We start from the raw sequence: 20699 nt of genomic DNA, 5'->3' as shown, positions 1-20699 counted from the left end.
CTGAAACAAAAGCTCAGTTTATTTTCATGTAATGTTGTAGCTAATGATTTCTTTTACGATTAATTTTATAGTTTTTTACAATAAATTTATAGTTAAATTAAAATATTTTTTTAGTTTCTTGGGAATCTGTATATAAACCTTATTTAAATAAACTTCGGCATAAATATTTATAGAAGAGAAAAAAGATAAAACACATTAAATTTCTTCATAAACTAAATTTATACACTGTTAACTTTTAGAAAAGTTAAATGAAAATAACTTCCATAAAAATTAAGTGCATAAAAACTTTAGCTAAACATGACCATATAAGTTATATCACCTTTCTGAAGCTTCCATGATCATGGTGAGAAAAATAATTAAACTCAAGTTCCATAAGACAATATAATGAAAAAATAATAAATTTTCTGAGCAAAACCGTAAATTTAGTTGATAAAATCCTATGGCATCAAATGGTACAGATGACCTCACGAAATACATCATGTATGAAAATAAATCTCAATCGATGTGTGAATATTATTTCACATTAAGTTGCTATTGCGTATGCTGAAAACATTTTAACTGGCATAAATGATTGCCAGTGGGCGACCATAGTGAACTTATTTTAGTATATGAACTAATCATAAACACAGTATCATTCTATGTTGCTATAATGGGAGCTATATTTTAAAAATCCAAGGCAAACCAATATCTGCTTTTGGATCTACCTATTAGCATTTAATGATTCAACGCTTGGCCTTGGGGCAATAGTAGAATATAAAAGTCACATAAGAGAATTTAAAGAAACAAATGAGAATAAACCTTGAATAGAAAGTAATTCCTCCGATCTCTGAATAATTTTACAATAAATTACAAAACTTGCCGACGGTATATTTCAATTCAATTTACTCTAAATAAATTTACAAATGAAACTGTATAACACAGCATTAGTTTTGGTTTTCAAGTCAGAATTGTCACTTTGAAATTTGAAGACACACTATCAGCCACTTTTTGCAATAGCTCCAGCTGCAAAAAGAAGATTCCTTCTAGAAAACTGCTCCACAACACAACACAAAATAACATAATTATTAAATCCTCATATAGTTCAATCAAGGCTAGCAATGGATAAAAATGAAACCAAAAATAGATAATCAGTGAATTTACCTGGAGAGAGTAAACTGAAGCAGATTTGGTAGGCAGGCTTTTCGATGATCTGAGTCTGTTAGTATTCCCACTTCTAATGATGTGAAAATTACATGTTAGTTTCTCCGTGAGAAAACACAAGAAAAATGCTAGGAGCACTCTCTTATTGGTTAAAATTTATTAAAAATGACAAGTCTATGGGCCTTACATTATACCTAATGATTCTTTTTCCTGATTTTGTAGCTTTCAATAAATTTTAATCAGAGTGTTTGAAAAAGTGTGTTTCTAGCACTCCTTGAAAAGACAATACCTAACAAGATAGTTGTATGTTTTCATGTAAGATAAACCGCTTACTTTTCTTCATTCCTTGGAACTTTTATACCTGTAGTTACATCCCCAAACTTGACAGTGCAATCCGCGGATCCAGATGCTAGAAGAGAACCTTCACAACTGACACATCCAACAATACAGAACAGCAGTAATGTTAAGTTGATAGCAACCTTAAATACCTTTGATTTCCTTTATATGATCAAGTTGAAAAGTTGAGTGGGGTTGTTTGTAGGGATCACCTGAAAGTGAGTGACCAGACACATGAGGTGTGACCAACTAAAGGCGTGATGCAACAGCCACTAGAGAGGTCCCAAATCATGATTGTGCCGTCTTCATCACCAGATGCCAAATTGAGGCCATCAGGAGACATTGCCAAAGATAAAATCATACTCCTGTGACCAATGAAAACCCAAACACATTCCCCACTCTGCACATCCCATAGTCGAACTGTTTAGTCACTGGAGCCAGTAGCAATGTGGTTGCAGTTGGAATGCCACTGCACACACTAAGCAAGACAGAAGAATAGGTCAACATTACATAATATAAATTGTAGAACAGAAAATATTCTTTACGTACACATAATTTAAAAAATAATACTAATAATCCATCTACAGATAAGAGTAGAAGGAGAATGAGAAAAACAGATCAACACAATTATGGACCCCTCCCAACAGGCAAGCAAAACCATTAAGGATTTAGAGGTCAGTAGTTTGTCTATAGACATACTTTACGACAGAACATTGTGACGTCATTTAATCCATGTAAATGACTCTACTAGCAGCAAAAGGCTTGGTTTTGCTGAATTAAGCATTACGTTGCCAAACAGTTCTTGGGTTATCTTCCCTCGCACTTCTCTTTTCTTTACATTTCTTGCTTCCTAATTCACTTATACTTACATTCAGAGGATTAACACAAAAATATATAAAATCTCCTCAAACAAATCATATAGTAGATGAATACTATAAAATAATTCCCTTACACCATTTGGTCATATTCTCTTTTATTTATATAAGTCTCAGGAAATCCTCAGCTCTCCTTCAAAAATGAGATTCCTCTTTCCTCCCCTCACAAATTAACCTAACCAAAGAAATCCATAATTTCTGTGTAAGCAGTCAAATTTTCTATTGGCCATAATAGTCTTGGAACAACTTGGAAAAAAAATCATTGATGATATCTCCCACAGTCTATCCAATACGTAAATTTACATGAACATATATTCTGCTTACTGATATGAAAATGTCAAAAGCCAACAGATCTTACAAAATCTTAACTTTCAATATATCAAGATAGAGTAGGATGAAAAGAAAAGTTAACATCAATAACTTTATTCCTCTACAATTTTTATGGGATAGATTTGTCTTTTAGCTTTGTTGCGACTTTCTGCTGATGGACTCTTCAAAGGGTTTTTTAAGATTGGAATTGGAAATGGAGTAGTTGCTCTTTATTAGAGTGCTGATTTCTTTCCCTCTCGTTTCATCATTGTTTTTTTTTTATCAGCAAAAGATACTTTATATATAATGAATAAGTACCAGAGGTACCGAAAGTTACAAGTTACAGTTTTATGCTACAAATAGTAGTATCCGCAGCATACTCTGTAAAGTATTACTATTACTATAAATCAATTTCAGTCTACATGTGGAAGACTGATGTGTAGGATTAGTAGCGTATCCATGTCTACTCAATGAAAACTATGCTAAGATTGCTAGACCAGTGATTGTAGTGTGTGATAAAATCATTCTCCAAGTTCCTGAGCCATGTCCATAGTAGGAAAAGCGCATCATCCAGCATTTTGTTGGCATTAAAGGTTTCATTTGAGAAAATGATGCTGTTTCTTTGCTTCCATATAGTCCAAGTAAACGCTAACCACCACCACTTCCATCTGTTAGCTCTTGTACCCCCTGCCACTGCAGATACATGTTGGAGGAAATGTTGTTTTTGATTAAAAGGGAAAGCTCCCTTGATGTTAACCCAAGACAGCGATTCCCACCAAACACCAAACAGGGAGAAATTTTCTGCAGTGGAAAAACAAGTGACCAGCGCTCTCCTCCATGCTGCTACAAAAAGGACAAGTATTGTCCTCTAGATCAATTTGTCGCCATGTCAAGTTTGCTCTTGTCAGTAACCTATCGTTTAATAGCCTCCATGCAAAAGCTGAGATTTTGTTTGGGGCCTTCAATTTCCACAATTCCTGAAAAGCTTCAACTTGGACCTCCTCGGGTGACTCCCCCCTCAGCACACTATAAGCACTTTTGGCTGAATATTGACCAGCCGTATCTGCCAGCCACACCCACTGATCACTGTTCTGGGGTTGAATAATGCAGCATTCGACATCTCTTAGGAATGAGTCAGTCATATCTATCTCGCTCTCGAACAATGATTGCCTCCATCTGAAGTCCCACTCCCACCCTATATCCCTGTACATTCCCATCTGCTGGATGATGTGATTTTGCTGGCAGGAAATAGCATACAGCCTCGGGTATTTGGCTAGTAAGGGACCGGCTCCTCCCATCCAATTGTCCTCCCAGAACATGAATTTATCACCACATCTGACCCTCCACAACTTTGCATTATCCAATACAGGACCATGTTGCGGATGGTGAAATACCAGCTTTAGATCCTGCCACCATATGGACTCACTATGAACTCAGGGTGCTTCATTCAGGCTCCTCCAACCGCCATACTTAGACTCCAGTATCCTGGCCCACATTTTCCTCTGATGCTTGAACAGATTCCATTTCCATTTGCCAAGCAGTGCGAGGTTGAACGTGCTAATATCCCTGATCCCTAAACCCCCTTTCTCTTTTGGGAGGCACACTGTATCCCAGTTGACCCAAGCTATCTTGGTTTGATCATGTGCCCCACCCATAGGAATCTCCTCCGTAATCGCACTAGCTTGTCCTCCACCTTTTTAGGAACCCTGAAAAAAGAAAAGAAATAAATGGGAATGGATGTTAATACGGACCGTATGAGTGTGACTCTCCCCCCAAAAGACAGGTGTCTTTGCTTCCACTTCACTAGTTTTCTCTCACACTTGTTAATGATAGGGTCCCATGTCTGACATCTCCTTGGATTTGCTCCAATAGGAACACCAAGGTAAGTGAAAGGAAAGGACATCAGGCTACAGTTGAGATAATTGGCAGCCTCAATCTTCCACTGATCCGACATGCCCAAAGCTCCAAAACTGCTTTTAGTGAAATTAATCTTGAGGCCTGAGACAAGTTCAAAGGTCCTCAGAATTGCCTTGATTGCTTTGACATTCTGCATAGAAGCCTCGCCAAAGAAGATTATGTCATCTGCATACTGAAGAACATTGATTTCCACTTTGTTCCGACCAACCAAGAAACCCCTGAATATGCCTTTACCCACTGCTTGTGACATCATGCCAGTTATGGCTTCAGCAACAATATTGAAGAGGAGCGGTGCTAGGGGATCCCCTTGCCTGAGCCCCTTTTGGGGGGAGAACTCAGATGAGGGGCTGCCATTTATCAGTACTGAAATGGATGCAGATTTTAGACATCCCTCTATCCATTGGATCCATCTGGTGCAGAATCTCATTCTTCTTAGCATATAGATCAAGAAGTCCCAAGAGACGAAATCATATGCCTTCTCATAGTCAACCTTAAACACAATACATGGCTTCTGACTCCTTTTAGCTTCATCAACCACCTCGTTTGCAATTAACACGCTGTGTAGCATGTGCCTACCTTCTAAAAATGTTGACTATCTTTCATCTATGATGAGGTGCATGACCTTCTTCAATCTGTTGGCTAGTATTTTAGCTACTATCTTGTACATGCAACCGATCAATGAGATAGGTCTATAGTCGTTCAACAGAAGTGGATCCGCTACCTTAGAAATTGAGGCAATGAAAGATGCATTAGAGCCCCTAGGAAAAATCCCATTAACACAGAATTCATCCAAAAATCGGAGGAAATCGGGTTTGAGAATATGCCAAAACTGCTTGATAAATTTAAAGTTGAAACCATTTAAACCTGGACTTTTTTCACTCCCGCAATCCCAAACCGCCCTTTTTACCTCGTCTGTTACGTACCAGAAATGCAGAAAACAGGAAACACAGAAAAATGGGTAGTAATAAGGAATGAAAGCTTTATTAATTCTAATCAGTTGAAAGCAAATACAGAAGAGGGAATAACAATCCCTAGATCTGAAGGCTCCTAATAGGAAGCTAGAGCCTCCTATACATTCTAGAATATTCCTCCAATCCCATATGCCCTTTTCCCCCTCCCACTACATCCTTAAAACGAAGAAAAATCAGATCCTCTCTCTTTCATTCCTGGACACGTCATCCACTAGTAACAAACTAGCCACTATTTCCCTTTTTGCCCTTTCTGACATACACCTTCCAAACCTTAGGCCCATTTGACTCATGATGAATCAACTGCTCATGTGGCATTCCTGCAGCTGGCTGGGTCCTATCAATACCCCCTTCTTCTGATGTGGCCTTGTCCTCAAGGCCAAACTTTGGAAATTGGCTTATGATCATAATCTCATCTTCCCATGTTGCTTCCTCCACAGTTTTGCCCTTCCAATGAATTAGAACCTGTTTGACTTCTTCCCCTTGCTGTTTCACTTTCCTGGCTGCCAACACTGCCTCTGGTTCATACATCTCAATGTGTTCTTCCAACAGGTCCGGTAGTTCTTCTTTCTCCTGATATCTCCCCACAGCCTTCTTCAACAAAGTCACATGGAAAACAGGGTGCACTCTGGACCCCTCTGGTAATTTTAGCCTGTATGCAACTGCCCCTATCTTCTCTATAATAGGGTATGGGCCATAATATCTAGCAGCTAACTTGGCATTAATTCTGGACACCACAGACTTTTGTCTATGTGCTCTAAGCTTGACAAACACCCATTCTCCACACACAAAACTCCTATCCACACGCCTTTTATCAGCTTGATTCCTCATTCTGTCTTGCGCTCTTAACAGTTGACTCTTCAACTGTCTCAGAGCCTCGTCCCTGTCCAGCAAATCCCTCTGCACAGCTTCCACTCTAGTTTCACCCTGCAACCATCTGGTCAACACCGGTGGGGGCCTCCCATATACTATCTCGAAAGGTGTCTTCTCTGTGGCGGCATGGAATGTGGTGTTAAACCAATACTCAGCCCAATGTACCCATGACATCCAAGTCTTAGGCTGGTCTGAAATGAAACACCTTAAATAGGTTTCTAGGCACCTATTTACTACCTCTGTCTGCCCATCAGATTCAGGGTGATATGCAGTACTCATTTTGAGCTTTGTCCCCTGCATTTTGAACAATTCCTTCCAAAAACTACTCATAAATATGGGGTCTCGATCACTCACTATAGACAGTGGTACTCCATGAAGCCTAATTATCTCTTTACAAAACACATCAGCAACGCTCCTTGCAGTATAAGGATGCCTAAGTGGTATAAAATGGGAATATTTAGATAACCTGTCTACCACTACCAGGATAGCTTCATACCCCTTTGATTTGGGCAAGCCTGTAATGAAGTCTATAGAGATATCTTCCCATACTTGCGCGGGAATTGGTAAAGGCTGGAGTAGACCCCCTGGGGATGATGCCATATATTTCTGCCTCTGACAGGTGTCACAGCCCTTCACAAACTCTTGAATGGTCCTTTTCATGCCCACCCAGTATACATTCGCGGCAAGCCTTCTGTAGGTTTTGTAAAACCCAGAGTGTCCTCCATGTGGGGAAGAATGAAATTCTTCTAACAGTGTAGGAATTAATTTAGACTTGTTTGAAATTACCAACCTGCCTTCATATAGTAATACACCCTGTCAATACTCATATCCAGGCCAAAGAATGGGATCTTCCTGCACTTCCTTCGTTATTCTCTGTAACTTCTCATCTTGCTTATTTTCTGCCCGCACTTGTTCTTCTTGCGTCCATTTCACATAAGAATTAATAGTGTTTAACTCCAGCCCCTCGTTAATTCTGGACAACGCGTCTGCCCCCCTGTTCAATCTCCCTTGTTTATACACAATCTCAAAATCATACCCCAACAACTTGGCAGCCCAGTTTTGCTGATCAGCATTAATCACCCTCTGTTGCAACAGTTGTTTCAGACTCTTTTGATCAGTGGATACTACAAACTTCCTCCCCAAAAGATAGGGTCTCCAATGTTGTATGGCTAGCACAACCGCCATTAACTCCTTTTCATAAGTAGATTTAACCAAATTCCGTGTTCCCAGGGCCTTGCTAAAATAGGCTATGGGTCTCTTGTCTTGCATCAGTATTGCTCCTACACCTCCTCCCGACGCATCACATTCAATCACAAAATTTTTAGAAAAATCAGGCAGAGCAAGAATAGGTGCTGTAGTGAGTTTTTCCTTCAAAGCTTCAAAAGATTGTTGAGCTTCCTCTCCCCATTTAAAATTGTCCTTCTTGGTAAGCTCAGTTAGCGGTCTCGCAACTTTCCCATAATCTTTTATGAATCTTCTATAGTACCCTGTGAGGCCCAAGAATCCTCTAACCCCCTTGACATTCTTAGGCTGTGGCCACTTAATCACACTGGCCACTTTACTAGGGTCTACAGCAACTCCCTCTTCTGTTATTAAATGCCCCAAATACTCTACTGCCCTTTGAGCAAAGTGACACTTCTTTCTATTGGCGACTAGACTGTGGGTGGACAGTAGACTCAACACCTCTTCCAAGTGCAACAAATGAGTTTTCCAATCCTTACTGTAGACGAGTATATCATAAAAAAAAAACCAAAACATGTTTTCTCAATAGGGGCCGAAAAACATGGTTCATCAGACTTTGGAAAGTTGAAGGGGCATTCATGAGTCCAAAGGGCATCACAAGAAACTCATAATGTCCCTCATGCGTCCTAAATGCTGTCTTATGGACATCAGATTCCTTTACTCTAACTTGGTGGTAACCGGACTTTAAATCCAGTTTGGAATAAAACTTAGCTCCATTCAACTCATCTAATAGCTCCTCGATAACCGGAATGGGAAATTTGTCAGGGACTCTGACCTTATTGAGGGCTCGATAGTCAATACACATCCTCCATGTGTTGTCCTTCTTCTTAACTAATATGACAGGGCTTGAAAATGAGCTGGTGCTATGGCGTATAATCCCTGTAGACAGCATCTCTTTGACTTGTTTCTCGATTTCATTCTTATGGTGATGGGGATAACGGTAAGGCCTCACGTTCACAGCTCCTTGGCCTTCCACAATATTGATCGCATACTCCATTTTCCTTCTTGGTGGTAACCCCGACGGTTCTTGAAAGACTTGTGCGTACTTACTCAACATTTCCTCCAACTCTGCTTGTTCCACCTTTGTTAATTCTGGATTTTGGGCTTCCACAGGCTCTACCTTCTCTGCCTCCCACAACACTCCTAGCATATTGGGCTTGGGCTTGTTCAAAATGCTCTGTAGCGCTATTATTGACTCTTTACATCCCTCGTTTCCTCTTAATGTCACCCACTTTTTTTCTTTCCAAAAACTCATTGTTTGTCGCTTCCAATTTACAATCATATCTCCCAAAGTATTAAGCCATTCAATGCCCAAAACAACATCAATTCCTCCCAACTCAAACAAATGCATATCCGGGTTCAACTTAAAATCACCAATATACATTTCCAACCCTTCACACACACCTTGTGTTGCGGTTTGGAACCCATCTCCCAACTTAACCTTCATTTGGGGAGTAGCTTCCACTGGCCACTCCATTTGATGCACCAATTTTCGAGAAATGAAGTTGTGTAGCCCCACTATCCACCAAAATTAACACCTCTACTCCCCTAATGTGACCTTGGAACTTGATCGTGTGAGGAGTCTCATGTGCTATGTGATGCAGGTTAAGCACACTGAATTCTCCCTTCTCTTCGTCTTCAGTGTCTTCTACCTCCACCGCCAATATTTTGGCCTCTTCCTCTCCATCCTCCTCGTCATCCACAACCAAAACTCTCAATTGTTTTTCGGGACATTGGTGCATGGGATGGAAAGGACCCCCACATTTGAAACACAGCCCCTTTTGTTTTCTCTCCATCAACTCATTGTAAGACAAGTGAGTAAACCCTCTTTGACGAGGCCCACTCCTTCTCCTATCACCTTGGGCCGGGTTATCACTTCATGGCCCATTAGCTCCACTTTTTGCACCCCTACTTGATTCAACTTCTGTCCCTTTCACCATGACCCAATCAGACCCATTTCTTCTTGACCCGGTTCGGAAAGATCCACTACCCGCTCTAGGCCCACGATTGTAGCCCAGTCCACCTCCCTTGACTTCTTTCTCCACCGCTCTCGTTACTTGCAAAATTTTGGTTCGATTTATCTCACCCATGGCGGCTAAACTCCGAACCTTTCCGCATATCTCCTCTTTCAGCCCATGTAAAAAATAACCCAGAAATTGTTTCTCAGGGAGTTTGGGTATTTGAGCAGTTAAATACTCAAACTCAGTGATATACTCTTCCACCGTCCCTTCTTGTTTCAACTCTGTTAATTGTTCGTAAATGTCTCCTTCTCCGTGACCACCATACCTACCTAACAATGCCTCCTTCAACCGATCCCATGTCAAATTCTCTTCCACTGCGATGAGAGAGTTAAAGAAGTGAATCGTTGGTCCTTCCATACTCAACTGCGCCAAACTCACCTTCACCTTCGGTGTCGTGTCCTAAACGCGAAAATATACTTCGGCTCGTGAAATCCACTCCGCCGGATCCTCACCGTCAAAGGCCGGAAGTTCAACCTTCTTAACGGACTGACGAAATTCCGTCAATGCAACTCCACAAAGGTTGTTGACAACAGTACTATGTGGGTCCCTCTTTTTTGTCACCGCCGGCGAGCCGTTAAAAGAGAAGCTCACATCCCCTTCATCAACCAGCAACGACTTACCCAAGCATTTCTCCAACATTGCTATCAAATTAGTGTGGTTTGTCGTCACCGACTTCTGCACCTTGACGAGAGCGGATCGCACTTCTGAGATCTCAGTCTCTAACGCTTCAACCCTAGCTTCCATCTTCGTGAATGCTAGCAACGTCACCTTCTTAGGTGGCATTCACTGGCTCAGTTGTCGACCGTATCCGGCAGGTCAGACCAATTTGTTACGTACCAGAAATGCAGAAAACAGGAAACACAGAAAAATGGGTAGTAATAAGGAATGAAAGCTTTATTAATTCTAATCAGTTGAAAGCAAATACAGAAGAGGGAATAACAATCCCTAGATCTGAAGGCTCCTAATAGGAAGCTAGAGCCTCCTATACATTCTAGAATATTCCTCCAATCCCAGATGCCCTTTTCCCCTCCCACTACATCCTTAAAACGAAGAAAAATCAGATCCTCTCTCTTTCATTCCTGGACACGTCATCCACTAGTAACAAACTAGCCACTATTTCCCTTTTTGCCCTTTCTGGCATACACCTTCCAAACCTTGGGCCCATTTGACTAATGATGAATCAACTGCTCATGTGGCATTCCTGCAACTGGTTGGGTCCTATCATCGTCCTCCTGAAATCTCTCCACAAGAATATCATTTTGCTGTCAATCAATGGTCCTAAAGCATATCCCATCCAGACGCAGTCTGTTATAGTCAGATTCTTGAAAACGATTCATAAAGAACATCCTCACTGCCTCTTTTACTGCTGATGGCTCTTCAATCCATGAGCCGTCTATCATCACTCCGTTTAAGCAGTTATTTTTGCGGCTCGAATTGATCAACAAATGGAAGTACCTGGAATTACAATCACCCTCTTTAATCCATCTCAACCTCGCTTTCTGCCTCATTAAGGACTTGTGTGAAAGAGCCGCTACCCATAATTCTTCCTGCAACTTCCTCCTGGTCAACAGTTCTTGGGGCTGTAGATGTCTGTCAGTTGTGTCCGCTTCCAACTGGTTTAACTCTTCCTCAATCTTCTTGTACTTCTTGAAAGGGTCACCAAATTGCTCTCTATTCCAGGTCTTAATACTTCCCTTGAGTCTTTTAATTTTCTCTTTTAGCACATATCCTCCCCAGCCGCTTTTTTCAAAAAACCGCGACGCCTTTCTGCCATGGCGCCGCCATGGCCGCTTTTTAACAACACTAATTCATTATTGGGTCTCCTTAATTATGTATCATTACAGATTATAAATAAAGGTTTTATGTGTGTGGTACAACACACAGAAACAGTAAAATTCTGTGTCTATCCCTAAGTCTACAGGTGAAGCTATGACTGATCCATAATGGCAACAGGCGATGTTGGAGGAAATGGCTTCCTTAGACGCCAGCAGCACTTGGGAACTTGTCCCTTTACCTACTAGCAAGACCACTGTCGGTTGTCGTTGGGTTTATACAGCGAAGGTCGGTCTAGATGGCAGTACTGATCACTATAAAGCTCACTTGGTGGCCAAAGGATGCACTCAGATTTTTGGTCTTGACTACGGGGACACCTTTTCCCCTGTGGCCAAATTTGGTTTTGTTCGTCTCTTTCTTGCTATGGCCGCCGTTCAGCATTGGCCACTTCACTAGCTGGACATCAAAAAAGTCTTCTTGCATGGTGAGTTGCAAGAAGAAGCCTATATGGATCAGCCTCCAAGTTTTACAGTTGGTGACTCCCAATTGGTCTGTTGCCTTCGCCGTTCTCTCTACAGTTTGAAGCAGTCTCCTTGTGCATGGTTTGGCTGTTTTAGCTCTGCTTTGCTCCAATTTGGCATGACCCGTTGTGAGGCTGATCCCTCAATGTTTTTCATCCATTTGCCATCTGACCTTTGCATCTACCTTGTTGTCTATATTGATGACATTGTTATTATTGGCAATGATTCTGCGGGTATTCTTTGCCTTAAATCTCATCTCCACAGTCAATTTCAGATTAAAGATATGGGTCCGCTCAAATACTTCTTAGGGATTAAAGTTGCCCAATCCTCCTCTGGCATTGCCATTTCCCAACGGCAGTATGCTCTGGATATCTTAACCGAGACCGGTATGCTTGATTGTTGTCCTAGTGATACTCCTATGGATCCTAATGTGAAGCTTCTCCCAAGTCAGGGGGAGCCATTGGAAGACCCAGGAAGATATCGACGTCTGGTGGACAGACTTAATTACCTTATTGTCACTAGACCAGACATCACTTTTGCAGTCAGCCTACTCAGTCAGTTTCCAAAAGCCCCGACTGATAGTCATTGGAATGCTGCAATGCGCATACTTCGATACATCAAGAATGCACAAGGTCATGGATTGCTATATGAAGACAAAGGCAATGCCAAAATTGTTTGTTACTCTAATGCTGATTGGGCAGGATCACCATTAGACACGAGATCCACTCCTGGATATTGTGTCCTTATTGGAGGGAACTTATCTCATGGAGGAGCAAGAAGCAGAAACCGTTGCAAGATCTAGTGCCGAAGCTGAGTATCATGTCATGGTATAACAGCTGCATGCGAGATCACATGGCTTAGGCAACTTCTACAAACAGATAAAATTTGGAGACGTTTAGGATACTAGACTAATATGTGACAATGAAGCTGCTCTCCACATTGCTTAAAACCCGGTCTTTTATGAGTGGACTAAACACATAGAGATTGATTGTCACTTTGTGCGAGAGAAGGTACTTTCAAGAGAAATCACCACTGATTTTGTTAGCTCCAAAGAACAACTGGCAGACATGCTCACAAAATCTCTCAAGGGCACTCAAGTTGACGATATTTGTAACAAGCTTGGATCATATGACATTTATGCTCCAACTTGAGGGGGAGTGTCAAATATACGTTTTGATATAATTTGATTGTGTAGCTAAAATTAGGGATTTCTCTCATTAAAATTCATTACTGGGTTTCCTTAATTATGTGTCATTACAGATTATTAATAAAGGTTTTATGTGTGTGGTACAACACACAGAAACAGTAAAATACTTTACAATATTTTAGACAGCAACAAACCTCCAAATGAGTAGGAGAAAGAACAAGTTCTAACTTTTGAAGGTCTCGTGAGTGCATCATTTCATGGTCTTCACGAAAGGTGTTGAAAAAGTTTCAAGCTGAGAATATCCAATGGAATTATGAATCGTTATACAGAAGCATAAAATGCATGTTGCGCTAATGGCCTCATTAGGAGCTTTAAAATCTGATAAAAATAATTATATTAATAAAATTATTATTAAATGTTAGGGTGTAGAAATATTTCATACCTTCCTGAATATGCCCTTTTGCCACAAGATCCATGACGCAATGGAAAAATAGTGGATAAAGCACACGCAGCAACTCATGCTGCAAAGAAGAAGAAGCAAACAATGTGTAATAACTACAAAAACTGAAACACAGCAATTTCACAAATGAACTTAAAACAAACGGCATGTTACCTTGTATGAGTCAAGTGATCTGTATGCCCACGATCTTAGTCTACCATACCCATCATGGTATCTAGCAGAACCTCTCTCCAATCTGCAAAATAAAGGGTTTTCATTAAAAAAAAAAAGGCACTCCACAAATAACATGAATTGAAAAGGTAACCTAATGTAAGCTCTAGGCAAGCTGATGACTATGTTCTATGAAAACATGTAAACCCCCTCTTCAACAGCTTACATGCTTGCTAGATGTTTTTGAAGGAGAACAATCCAAATCAAAACCATATTTGTGCAATAGTTTTATTGTGAGACACTCAAAATGTCAAGAACAGATACCTTTGCTGGTTTAAAAGCACACTTTTCTTAGAATGTAGGTTAAGGGCCTAACTCAATCCAACAAAACCGACTTGTAAGGTGAGGGTTGTCCCCCACATATACTTTATCTTGCCCCTAATCTCTAGTTGATGTGGGGACTTGGATTTTTCCAATAACTTCAAATAGGCCTAGCAAGCTAACTGGCAGTTTCATCATCTTAATTAAAAAAAAACTTCGTACCCCATTGTCCAGAGGCTCTTCGCTATGCGAAGGTATGGAGGAGGGATGTTGTACGCAGCCTTACCCTTGCATATGCAAAGAGGCTGTTTCCGGATTCGAACCCATGATCAACAAGTCACCAAGGCACAACTTTACCGCTGCACTAGAGCTCGCCCTCTTTCATCATCTTAATTAAAACAAAAAAATTGTTTCCCAATTGAAAACATAAAAATATTGGGAAAACCACTAATTTTTTTCTCCCTCATTCACAAAAGTAAAACCACACACCTATCCTTCATGTTTTACAATAAAATTCAATATAAATTTCCATTGAAGTTCATCCTCTAGATTTACTTACATGAGCAAAGTGATTAGCAAGGCATGGCAGTGTGGGAGGAAATCTCTATCGAGTAAAAATGCACCATCACAGTACAAATTCCCATGCTTTTCTTACAGAACAGACAATGAATCTTCAAAATATGAAACATAACTCATATGTTAGGCACTAAGGTGGGCAACTGCACCCACTGAAATTTGCACAATTTCATTGATCATTTAAAACTACAATTTACACTTACATGGTTTAAGTCTTTTAAGTGCTTTTTGGGGGTGAACCCAAGGTATCCCCACCAAAAGCCGGAGACTAATCACTCGACATGCTAAGATCTATTATCAAGGAACTTACCTCTCTCAACAAATGTTTTTCCATATACGGCAGCCTAAGGATGAACTTCTAATCACAAACTCAGGGCAAAGATATCTAACAACCATGCCATATCATACCTTGACCTTGCGTAGTTTAAATCAATTTTTCTTTTGCAAGACTTAAAACACTCACACACCTAAAATAAAAGTAATTTAATGTATGCTTTGATTATTGACAATAGCTCCACCGTTTCGCGGGTGACACTAACGCTGTGCTAGTTTATGTCTAATTTCTTTCATCCATTAATCCAATAACATACATGATTTTCACAGGCAAAAGGGTTTAAATTAAGAAAACGAAAATGTACGAAAATTGAAACGAAAGAGAGAAAGAGAGAGAGAGTACAGGCCGCGATTGATAGTATCAGGTTGGAGAGATGAATCGGTGTTGGTGAGTTGAAGTTGGTCATCGTTTTGCGTAAACCCTTTCTGCTTCAAATACCCACTCACACAACCTTCTATTTGATCTTCATCCATGCCCCTAGCCCCTTCACACCTCAGAAACATCAACAACAAACTGTGTTTGAAGACTCAAGCTCGCTTCGTTGTGATTGAAGACTCTTTCACTTTCTCCCGTTTCAATATTTTCTCTTTCTATTTCCCGCACTACTTCACAATTTCACAAATAATTAAAAATTAAATTGTTCGTAAATCATTTCAGATTATTATTTTTTTTTCATTTGTAATGTAACTAATTATATTTTAGAGCAAATTACATCAGATTTCAGATAATTACACGTGCATCTCCCGATTTTATAACCATTACTCTTACTTTTCTTGTAAGAAGTGTTAGTGTAATATTTAAGAGGATACCTATGTAATATTTTCAAGAGCAATTTGAACTCATCTCTCCTAGTTAGGACTTATTGCACTCTCCTCTCCTCCATTAAAATGCATTATTTTGACACCCTAAGCTAACATTTCGTTAAATAACAATGTTAATGGTATTAATGTTCAGTGAAAGATCAAAAATACTCTTTCACATAACTTATCCCATTTTTTTTTTTGGAAAATGACCAATTTAGTCCTTATAATTTATACTCGTTAACAATTTTGTTCTTATACTATGAAAATTATCTATTTAATCCACAAATATCAAATGTCATGACAATTTGTTCCAAGAATTAAAATCCTTTTGTTTCCGTTAACAATCGTAGTTTACATGGTTCAAATCAATCTACCTGACAAAACAAGTGTATAACATGTGCAGATTAAATTGTCATTAAAATTAAAAAGTGTAAAACAGACAAAAAGTCCTTTCTTGGTTGGCTTCTTTTTTGAAAGTCAACCCAGACCATACCCCACTCCTCTCTCCTTGTTGTCGCGACACACACCATTCTCGATACTGGTTGTGCTTCCTCCAGTGGCCATTTGCGAGAACGCGGAGGTTTACCATGCGACCAGAACGTGACACCATCCCCACCACCCAAGACCCAAAACGCGAACACGACGCACATCCTTCCCAGCGCTAGTTACACTTTCATCTGGTTGCCGCTTGCAAGAATGGGCCAGAAGCGATGCAACCAGAGCGACGCGGCAAGAAAGCGACAAGAGCACAGTGAGAACGCAATGCAACCAGTTGTGCTTTTAGTGTCTATCGATGGTAACGATTTTGTTCTATGAAGAACAACATTGTGCTTCGTAAGGTAAACACATCATTTTTCGTAAATGCATTGTCTTTTTCGATTATGTTTGTACTTTGAAATTTTTTGAGTTGTTGAAAGGGGTAGGTTTATGGCTTCATGATGATTGCTTGTGTGCCCCGTTGCGTTAAAAAAAACACTAAATTAGCACCTATTTCATTTTTTTCGAATGTCTGAAATTAACCTTGTGTTGCGCTACAAGGGTCGTTTTGGCTATAATGATGAAGGGGTGTTGGAGTATTTAGATGGGGAAGAATGTTACTAGGAGTCAGTCAAGACTGATTTGATGAACATTTGGGTTATTCAGGATCTCTATAAAAAAAATGTGGTGGATATACCTAGTTTCGAAAAAGTTTTCTATTTGGTACCTGGAAGAGGGTTTAAGGAAGGGTTACTTCTATTAGAAACTGATGTAGATGTGTTGGGTATGTGTAGCACACAACTTATGTTGATCCAAAGATGGATGTTCACATATATTTTGATCATGCGGTTGATGACACACCGGAGATTGTGATGGTGATTGAGGATGATGTGGATGTTGAATACAATGGGAAAATAGGGGAGAAGGAGGGTTCTGAAAAAATACACAAAGGATGTTGATATTAGTGTGCCACAATGTGAGGAGGTGGATGCTGAAAAATGTTCAGATAGTGTGGATCATAGTGTGCCACAAGGTGTGGCGGCGGACACTGAAAAATCTACAGATGATGTGCCACTGGGTGACGAGGTGCTTGCTGAAAAATATGCAAAGGATGTCCATCCTAATGTACAAGAAGTAAAGGGTGTGACTTCTAAAAATGCTGCAGATGAAGTGGAACCTTTATATGATATGCCACTGGACTATGCTGGTCTTAATGAAGAAAATGTAGTCGCTGAAAACATTTCTAAATTCTTTGATGACTTTGAGGATGACAATGAAGAAGATGAAGGTTATGATGATGAATCTGAAGATTATTATGATGATGATGTTAACAGTGATCTTGACTTTGTCAGGAATCTTTCAGGTAAGTGTTAATATTTATTATTTTTAATTAATGTGTATTTAAATGAAGGTGTACTATTACTTGTACATGGCATACCAACTTGTTTCAGGTGTGCATGCTGATGACTCATCTGGCACTAGTCATTATAGTTATGACTCTAAATCTTTGAGGTCTATACCTAGTAGTGATGAAGAGGATAATGGCAAAAAGAGATTAGAGTCTCCTCAATATAATTCTGATAACGGCTTTGGCCAAGTGCACTTTCAGCTAGGAATGGAATTTGATACTATAGCTATTTTTAAAGATGCAGTTAAGGACTACACAATTAATCTTGGCAGGGAAGTAAAGTGGATTAAAAATGACCTTACAAGATGTAAAGCTCGCTGCAAAGTAAAAGACTATCCATGGGAGATTTATTGTGCATGGAGCAAAGCTGCAAGAAGCTTTCAAGTGAAAACTTTCATTAAGGAACACAGTTGTTGGAAGTGTTTTCAAGAACTCACAAGCTAATAGGAAATGGGTTGCAAACAAGCTAGTTGAGAAGTTAAAGGTACACCCTACTTTAACTCATCATGAGGCACATGCCCATATGAAGGTTGACTATGGTGTGAAAGTAGAAGAGTGAATGATGTTTAGGGCTTTGAAAGCTGCAAGAAGCATGGTTGAAGGAAATATTAAAAAACAATATGAAAGAATTTGGGATTATGCTGATGAGCAGACAACAAGCAATGAAGGAAGCACAGTGAAAATTAATTGCATTCATGTACCCTATTCCCAACCCATCTTTCAAAGAATTTATGTGTGTCTTGATGCATGCAAGAAAGGGTTTAAAGCTGGTTGCAGACCATTAATTAGCCTTGATGGTTGTTTTTTAAAAGGATATTATGGTGGATATTTGTTGTGTGTTGTTGGTCAAGATGCTAACAATGAAATATTTCCTATAGCTTATGTTGTTATGGATGTAGAAGACAAGGAAAATTGGAAATGGTTTCTAACTTTACTACATCAAGATTTGGGTGATTATTCTCAATTAGGTTGGAACTTCATGTTTGACATACAAAAGATAAATTTCTCTCTTAATGACCTTGCATGCATATATGCATGAATGAATATTTTTAATAATCTATTACTTGGTTGCTTTAAATTTCGTGGACCAATCTGCCATTAAGCGAAAAACCTTAGGGACTAATTTATCATTAAGTGACAAACCTTAGTGACTAAATTGTCAGTATAATTTATATTGAATTCTGGTTGTGCCTTGTTATTGATCTCGTAGGGTCTGGTCCCAACTATGAGAGAGGTCTTTCCTGGAGCTCCTCATAGGTTTTGTGTTATGCACTTGTGGAGGAACTTTTCCAAACAATGGAAAGACAAGGAGCTGAGGGGATTAGTCTGGCAATGTGCAAGGGCTACAACAAAACCAAAATTTAAAAAGGCCATGGAAACTATCAAGAGGAAGAATGAGAATGCATTCAAGTATTTGTACAAATGGCCAAAGGAATCCTGGACAAAAGCCTATTTCAGTGAGAATTATCACAAAAAATAATTATGAATCTTTGAATGCCAAGATACTGAATTATAGGAGCAATCCAATATTGACTTTATTAGAGGAGATCAGGTGTTATATCATGTGGAAAATGAGTAGTAACAAACTGAAAATGGTTGCTAGAATGAGACCCTTGGCACACATGCAACAATCATGTTTGGAGAAAGAAAAGCGTGAAAGAAACAAGGGAATTGCATAGTGGGTGGGAAATGATGATGGCAACAGATATGAGATTCAACATTACGAAACAAAGGTTGATGTAGATTTGAACATTGTGCATTGTACTTCTAGACTATGGCATGTGACATGTATAACATTTCTAACTTTCATTGAGAGGTTATTACTACTTTAACATTCATTATAATAAAATTATAAAATTGTAGAGTTCTATTTTTTATATGTTGTATTCCATGTTTTCATTCTATCAATTTATTTGATTTATAGAACCCTGTTTTATGTTGTACTATGAACACAACATATTAATTTGGTTCAATTAAGTATCTTTTTTTCTCTACCCTTTTAGTGTTTTTTATGTTTCCTTTTAATCAATTTTAATCTTAGATTGAGCTCATTGTTAATTTATTTTATTCCATGTACAGTAGACAATAACGTTTGAGGTGTGGTATGTTGTGTATTTGGCAAGGTTAACTCAATAGATAAGCTTGGTATAATTGTAGATAAGTATTGAAAGAATAGTTATGAATGTAAAAACGACTAAGAGATGGGTTCATAGTTGTAGCATTTAAGGTGGAAACACGTTGAACCATGGTGTGTAAGCATAGAGGCATGCTTTGTTGTAGCTTTTTAAGTTATGTGTGTATTATTTACTCATTTTATTTATTTATTAATTCAAATGTGGGATCTAGTATAAATAGTTAAATACAAAATGTTGGGTTTTTTTATGGTTGTGGAATTCATTTGTTTATTGGTATATATGTTCATGTATATATTTAAATTTTCTTATTTCAGACTATCCTATGTTTGCGTTGGATTGACTTGAATTCCTATCTTGTTATCTTTTATTGTGTTGTATCTAGGTTTGTTATGCAGGCCTAATACATCCATCCTACCAGGAGTTAACAGTATTGGGTGAGGACACAATATGACAAACCGAAGCCACCCTAATGAAGAGAATACATGGACAACCTAAGCAAGCTAGGAGAAAGGACACAACTGAGGGAGAAAGTAGCAACAATAGGACTAGGATGAAAAGGAATTTTCCCACTGTTACTTGTATGAGATGTGGCCTTGAAGGTCACAACAGCAGGGGCTTGCAATAATGGTGGTGTGCCACCTAAACCTAAAAAACGGAAACCCTCACCTGAAGTTGTTGTTACTCCTACTGCAGCTGCAACAACTCAAACAACAATATACTAATATTTTTGGCGATCTATTTTTACTTAGAAACCATTTACTCTCAAACATCAATATAGTAACTTATTTTAATTTCATTCATTCAATGCAGAAAGAAATGGTTTGCTTTCAAAATGCACCAGTCACTGAAGAGGCTGCAATTGAAGTTGCACCACCAGCAGCTGCTATTGAAGTTTCCAATGTCCCCACATTTG

At 39.2% G+C, this 20699-nt stretch overlaps 1 protein-coding gene across 7 annotated transcripts; it reads right to left on the bottom strand.

Annotated features, from left to right (window-relative positions):
- Nucleotides 1-825: 825 nt before the first annotated feature.
- LOC102662777 (transcription initiation factor TFIID subunit 5) lies at nucleotides 826-15720 on the bottom strand. 7 transcript variants are annotated; one of them, XR_005888258.1, is made up of 9 exons: nucleotides 15306-15720; nucleotides 14613-14724; nucleotides 13736-13817; nucleotides 13565-13643; nucleotides 13317-13414; nucleotides 1689-1954; nucleotides 1474-1569; nucleotides 1141-1213; nucleotides 826-1030 (listed from the first exon to the last, which is right to left on the bottom strand). XR_005888258.1 is itself a non-coding variant. In XM_041008972.1 (8 exons), exons 5-8 carry the CDS (start codon nucleotides 1835-1837, stop codon nucleotides 977-979), a joined length of 372 nt encoding a protein of 123 aa, XP_040864906.1. In that variant the 5' UTR covers nucleotides 1838-1954; nucleotides 13317-13414; nucleotides 13565-13643; nucleotides 13736-13817; nucleotides 15306-15714; the 3' UTR covers nucleotides 826-976. The 7 variants fall into 7 exon arrangements, 4 of the variants coding, with proteins under 4 accessions (XP_040864906.1, XP_006596048.1, XP_006596046.1 ...); XR_005888259.1 differs by lacking the exon at nucleotides 14613-14724 and adding an exon at nucleotides 2429-2526 and having other exon boundaries at nucleotides 15306-15719; XM_041008972.1 differs by lacking the exon at nucleotides 14613-14724 and having other exon boundaries at nucleotides 15306-15714.
- Between the last annotated feature and the right edge of the window lie 4979 nt (nucleotides 15721-20699).

The sequence above is a fragment of the Glycine max genome, chromosome 14 (assembly GCF_000004515.6).
Source record: "Glycine max cultivar Williams 82 chromosome 14, Glycine_max_v4.0, whole genome shotgun sequence".
Classification (NCBI taxonomy): domain Eukaryota; kingdom Viridiplantae; phylum Streptophyta; class Magnoliopsida; order Fabales; family Fabaceae; genus Glycine; species Glycine max.
This window is presented reverse-complemented; position numbering and strand designations above follow the sequence as displayed.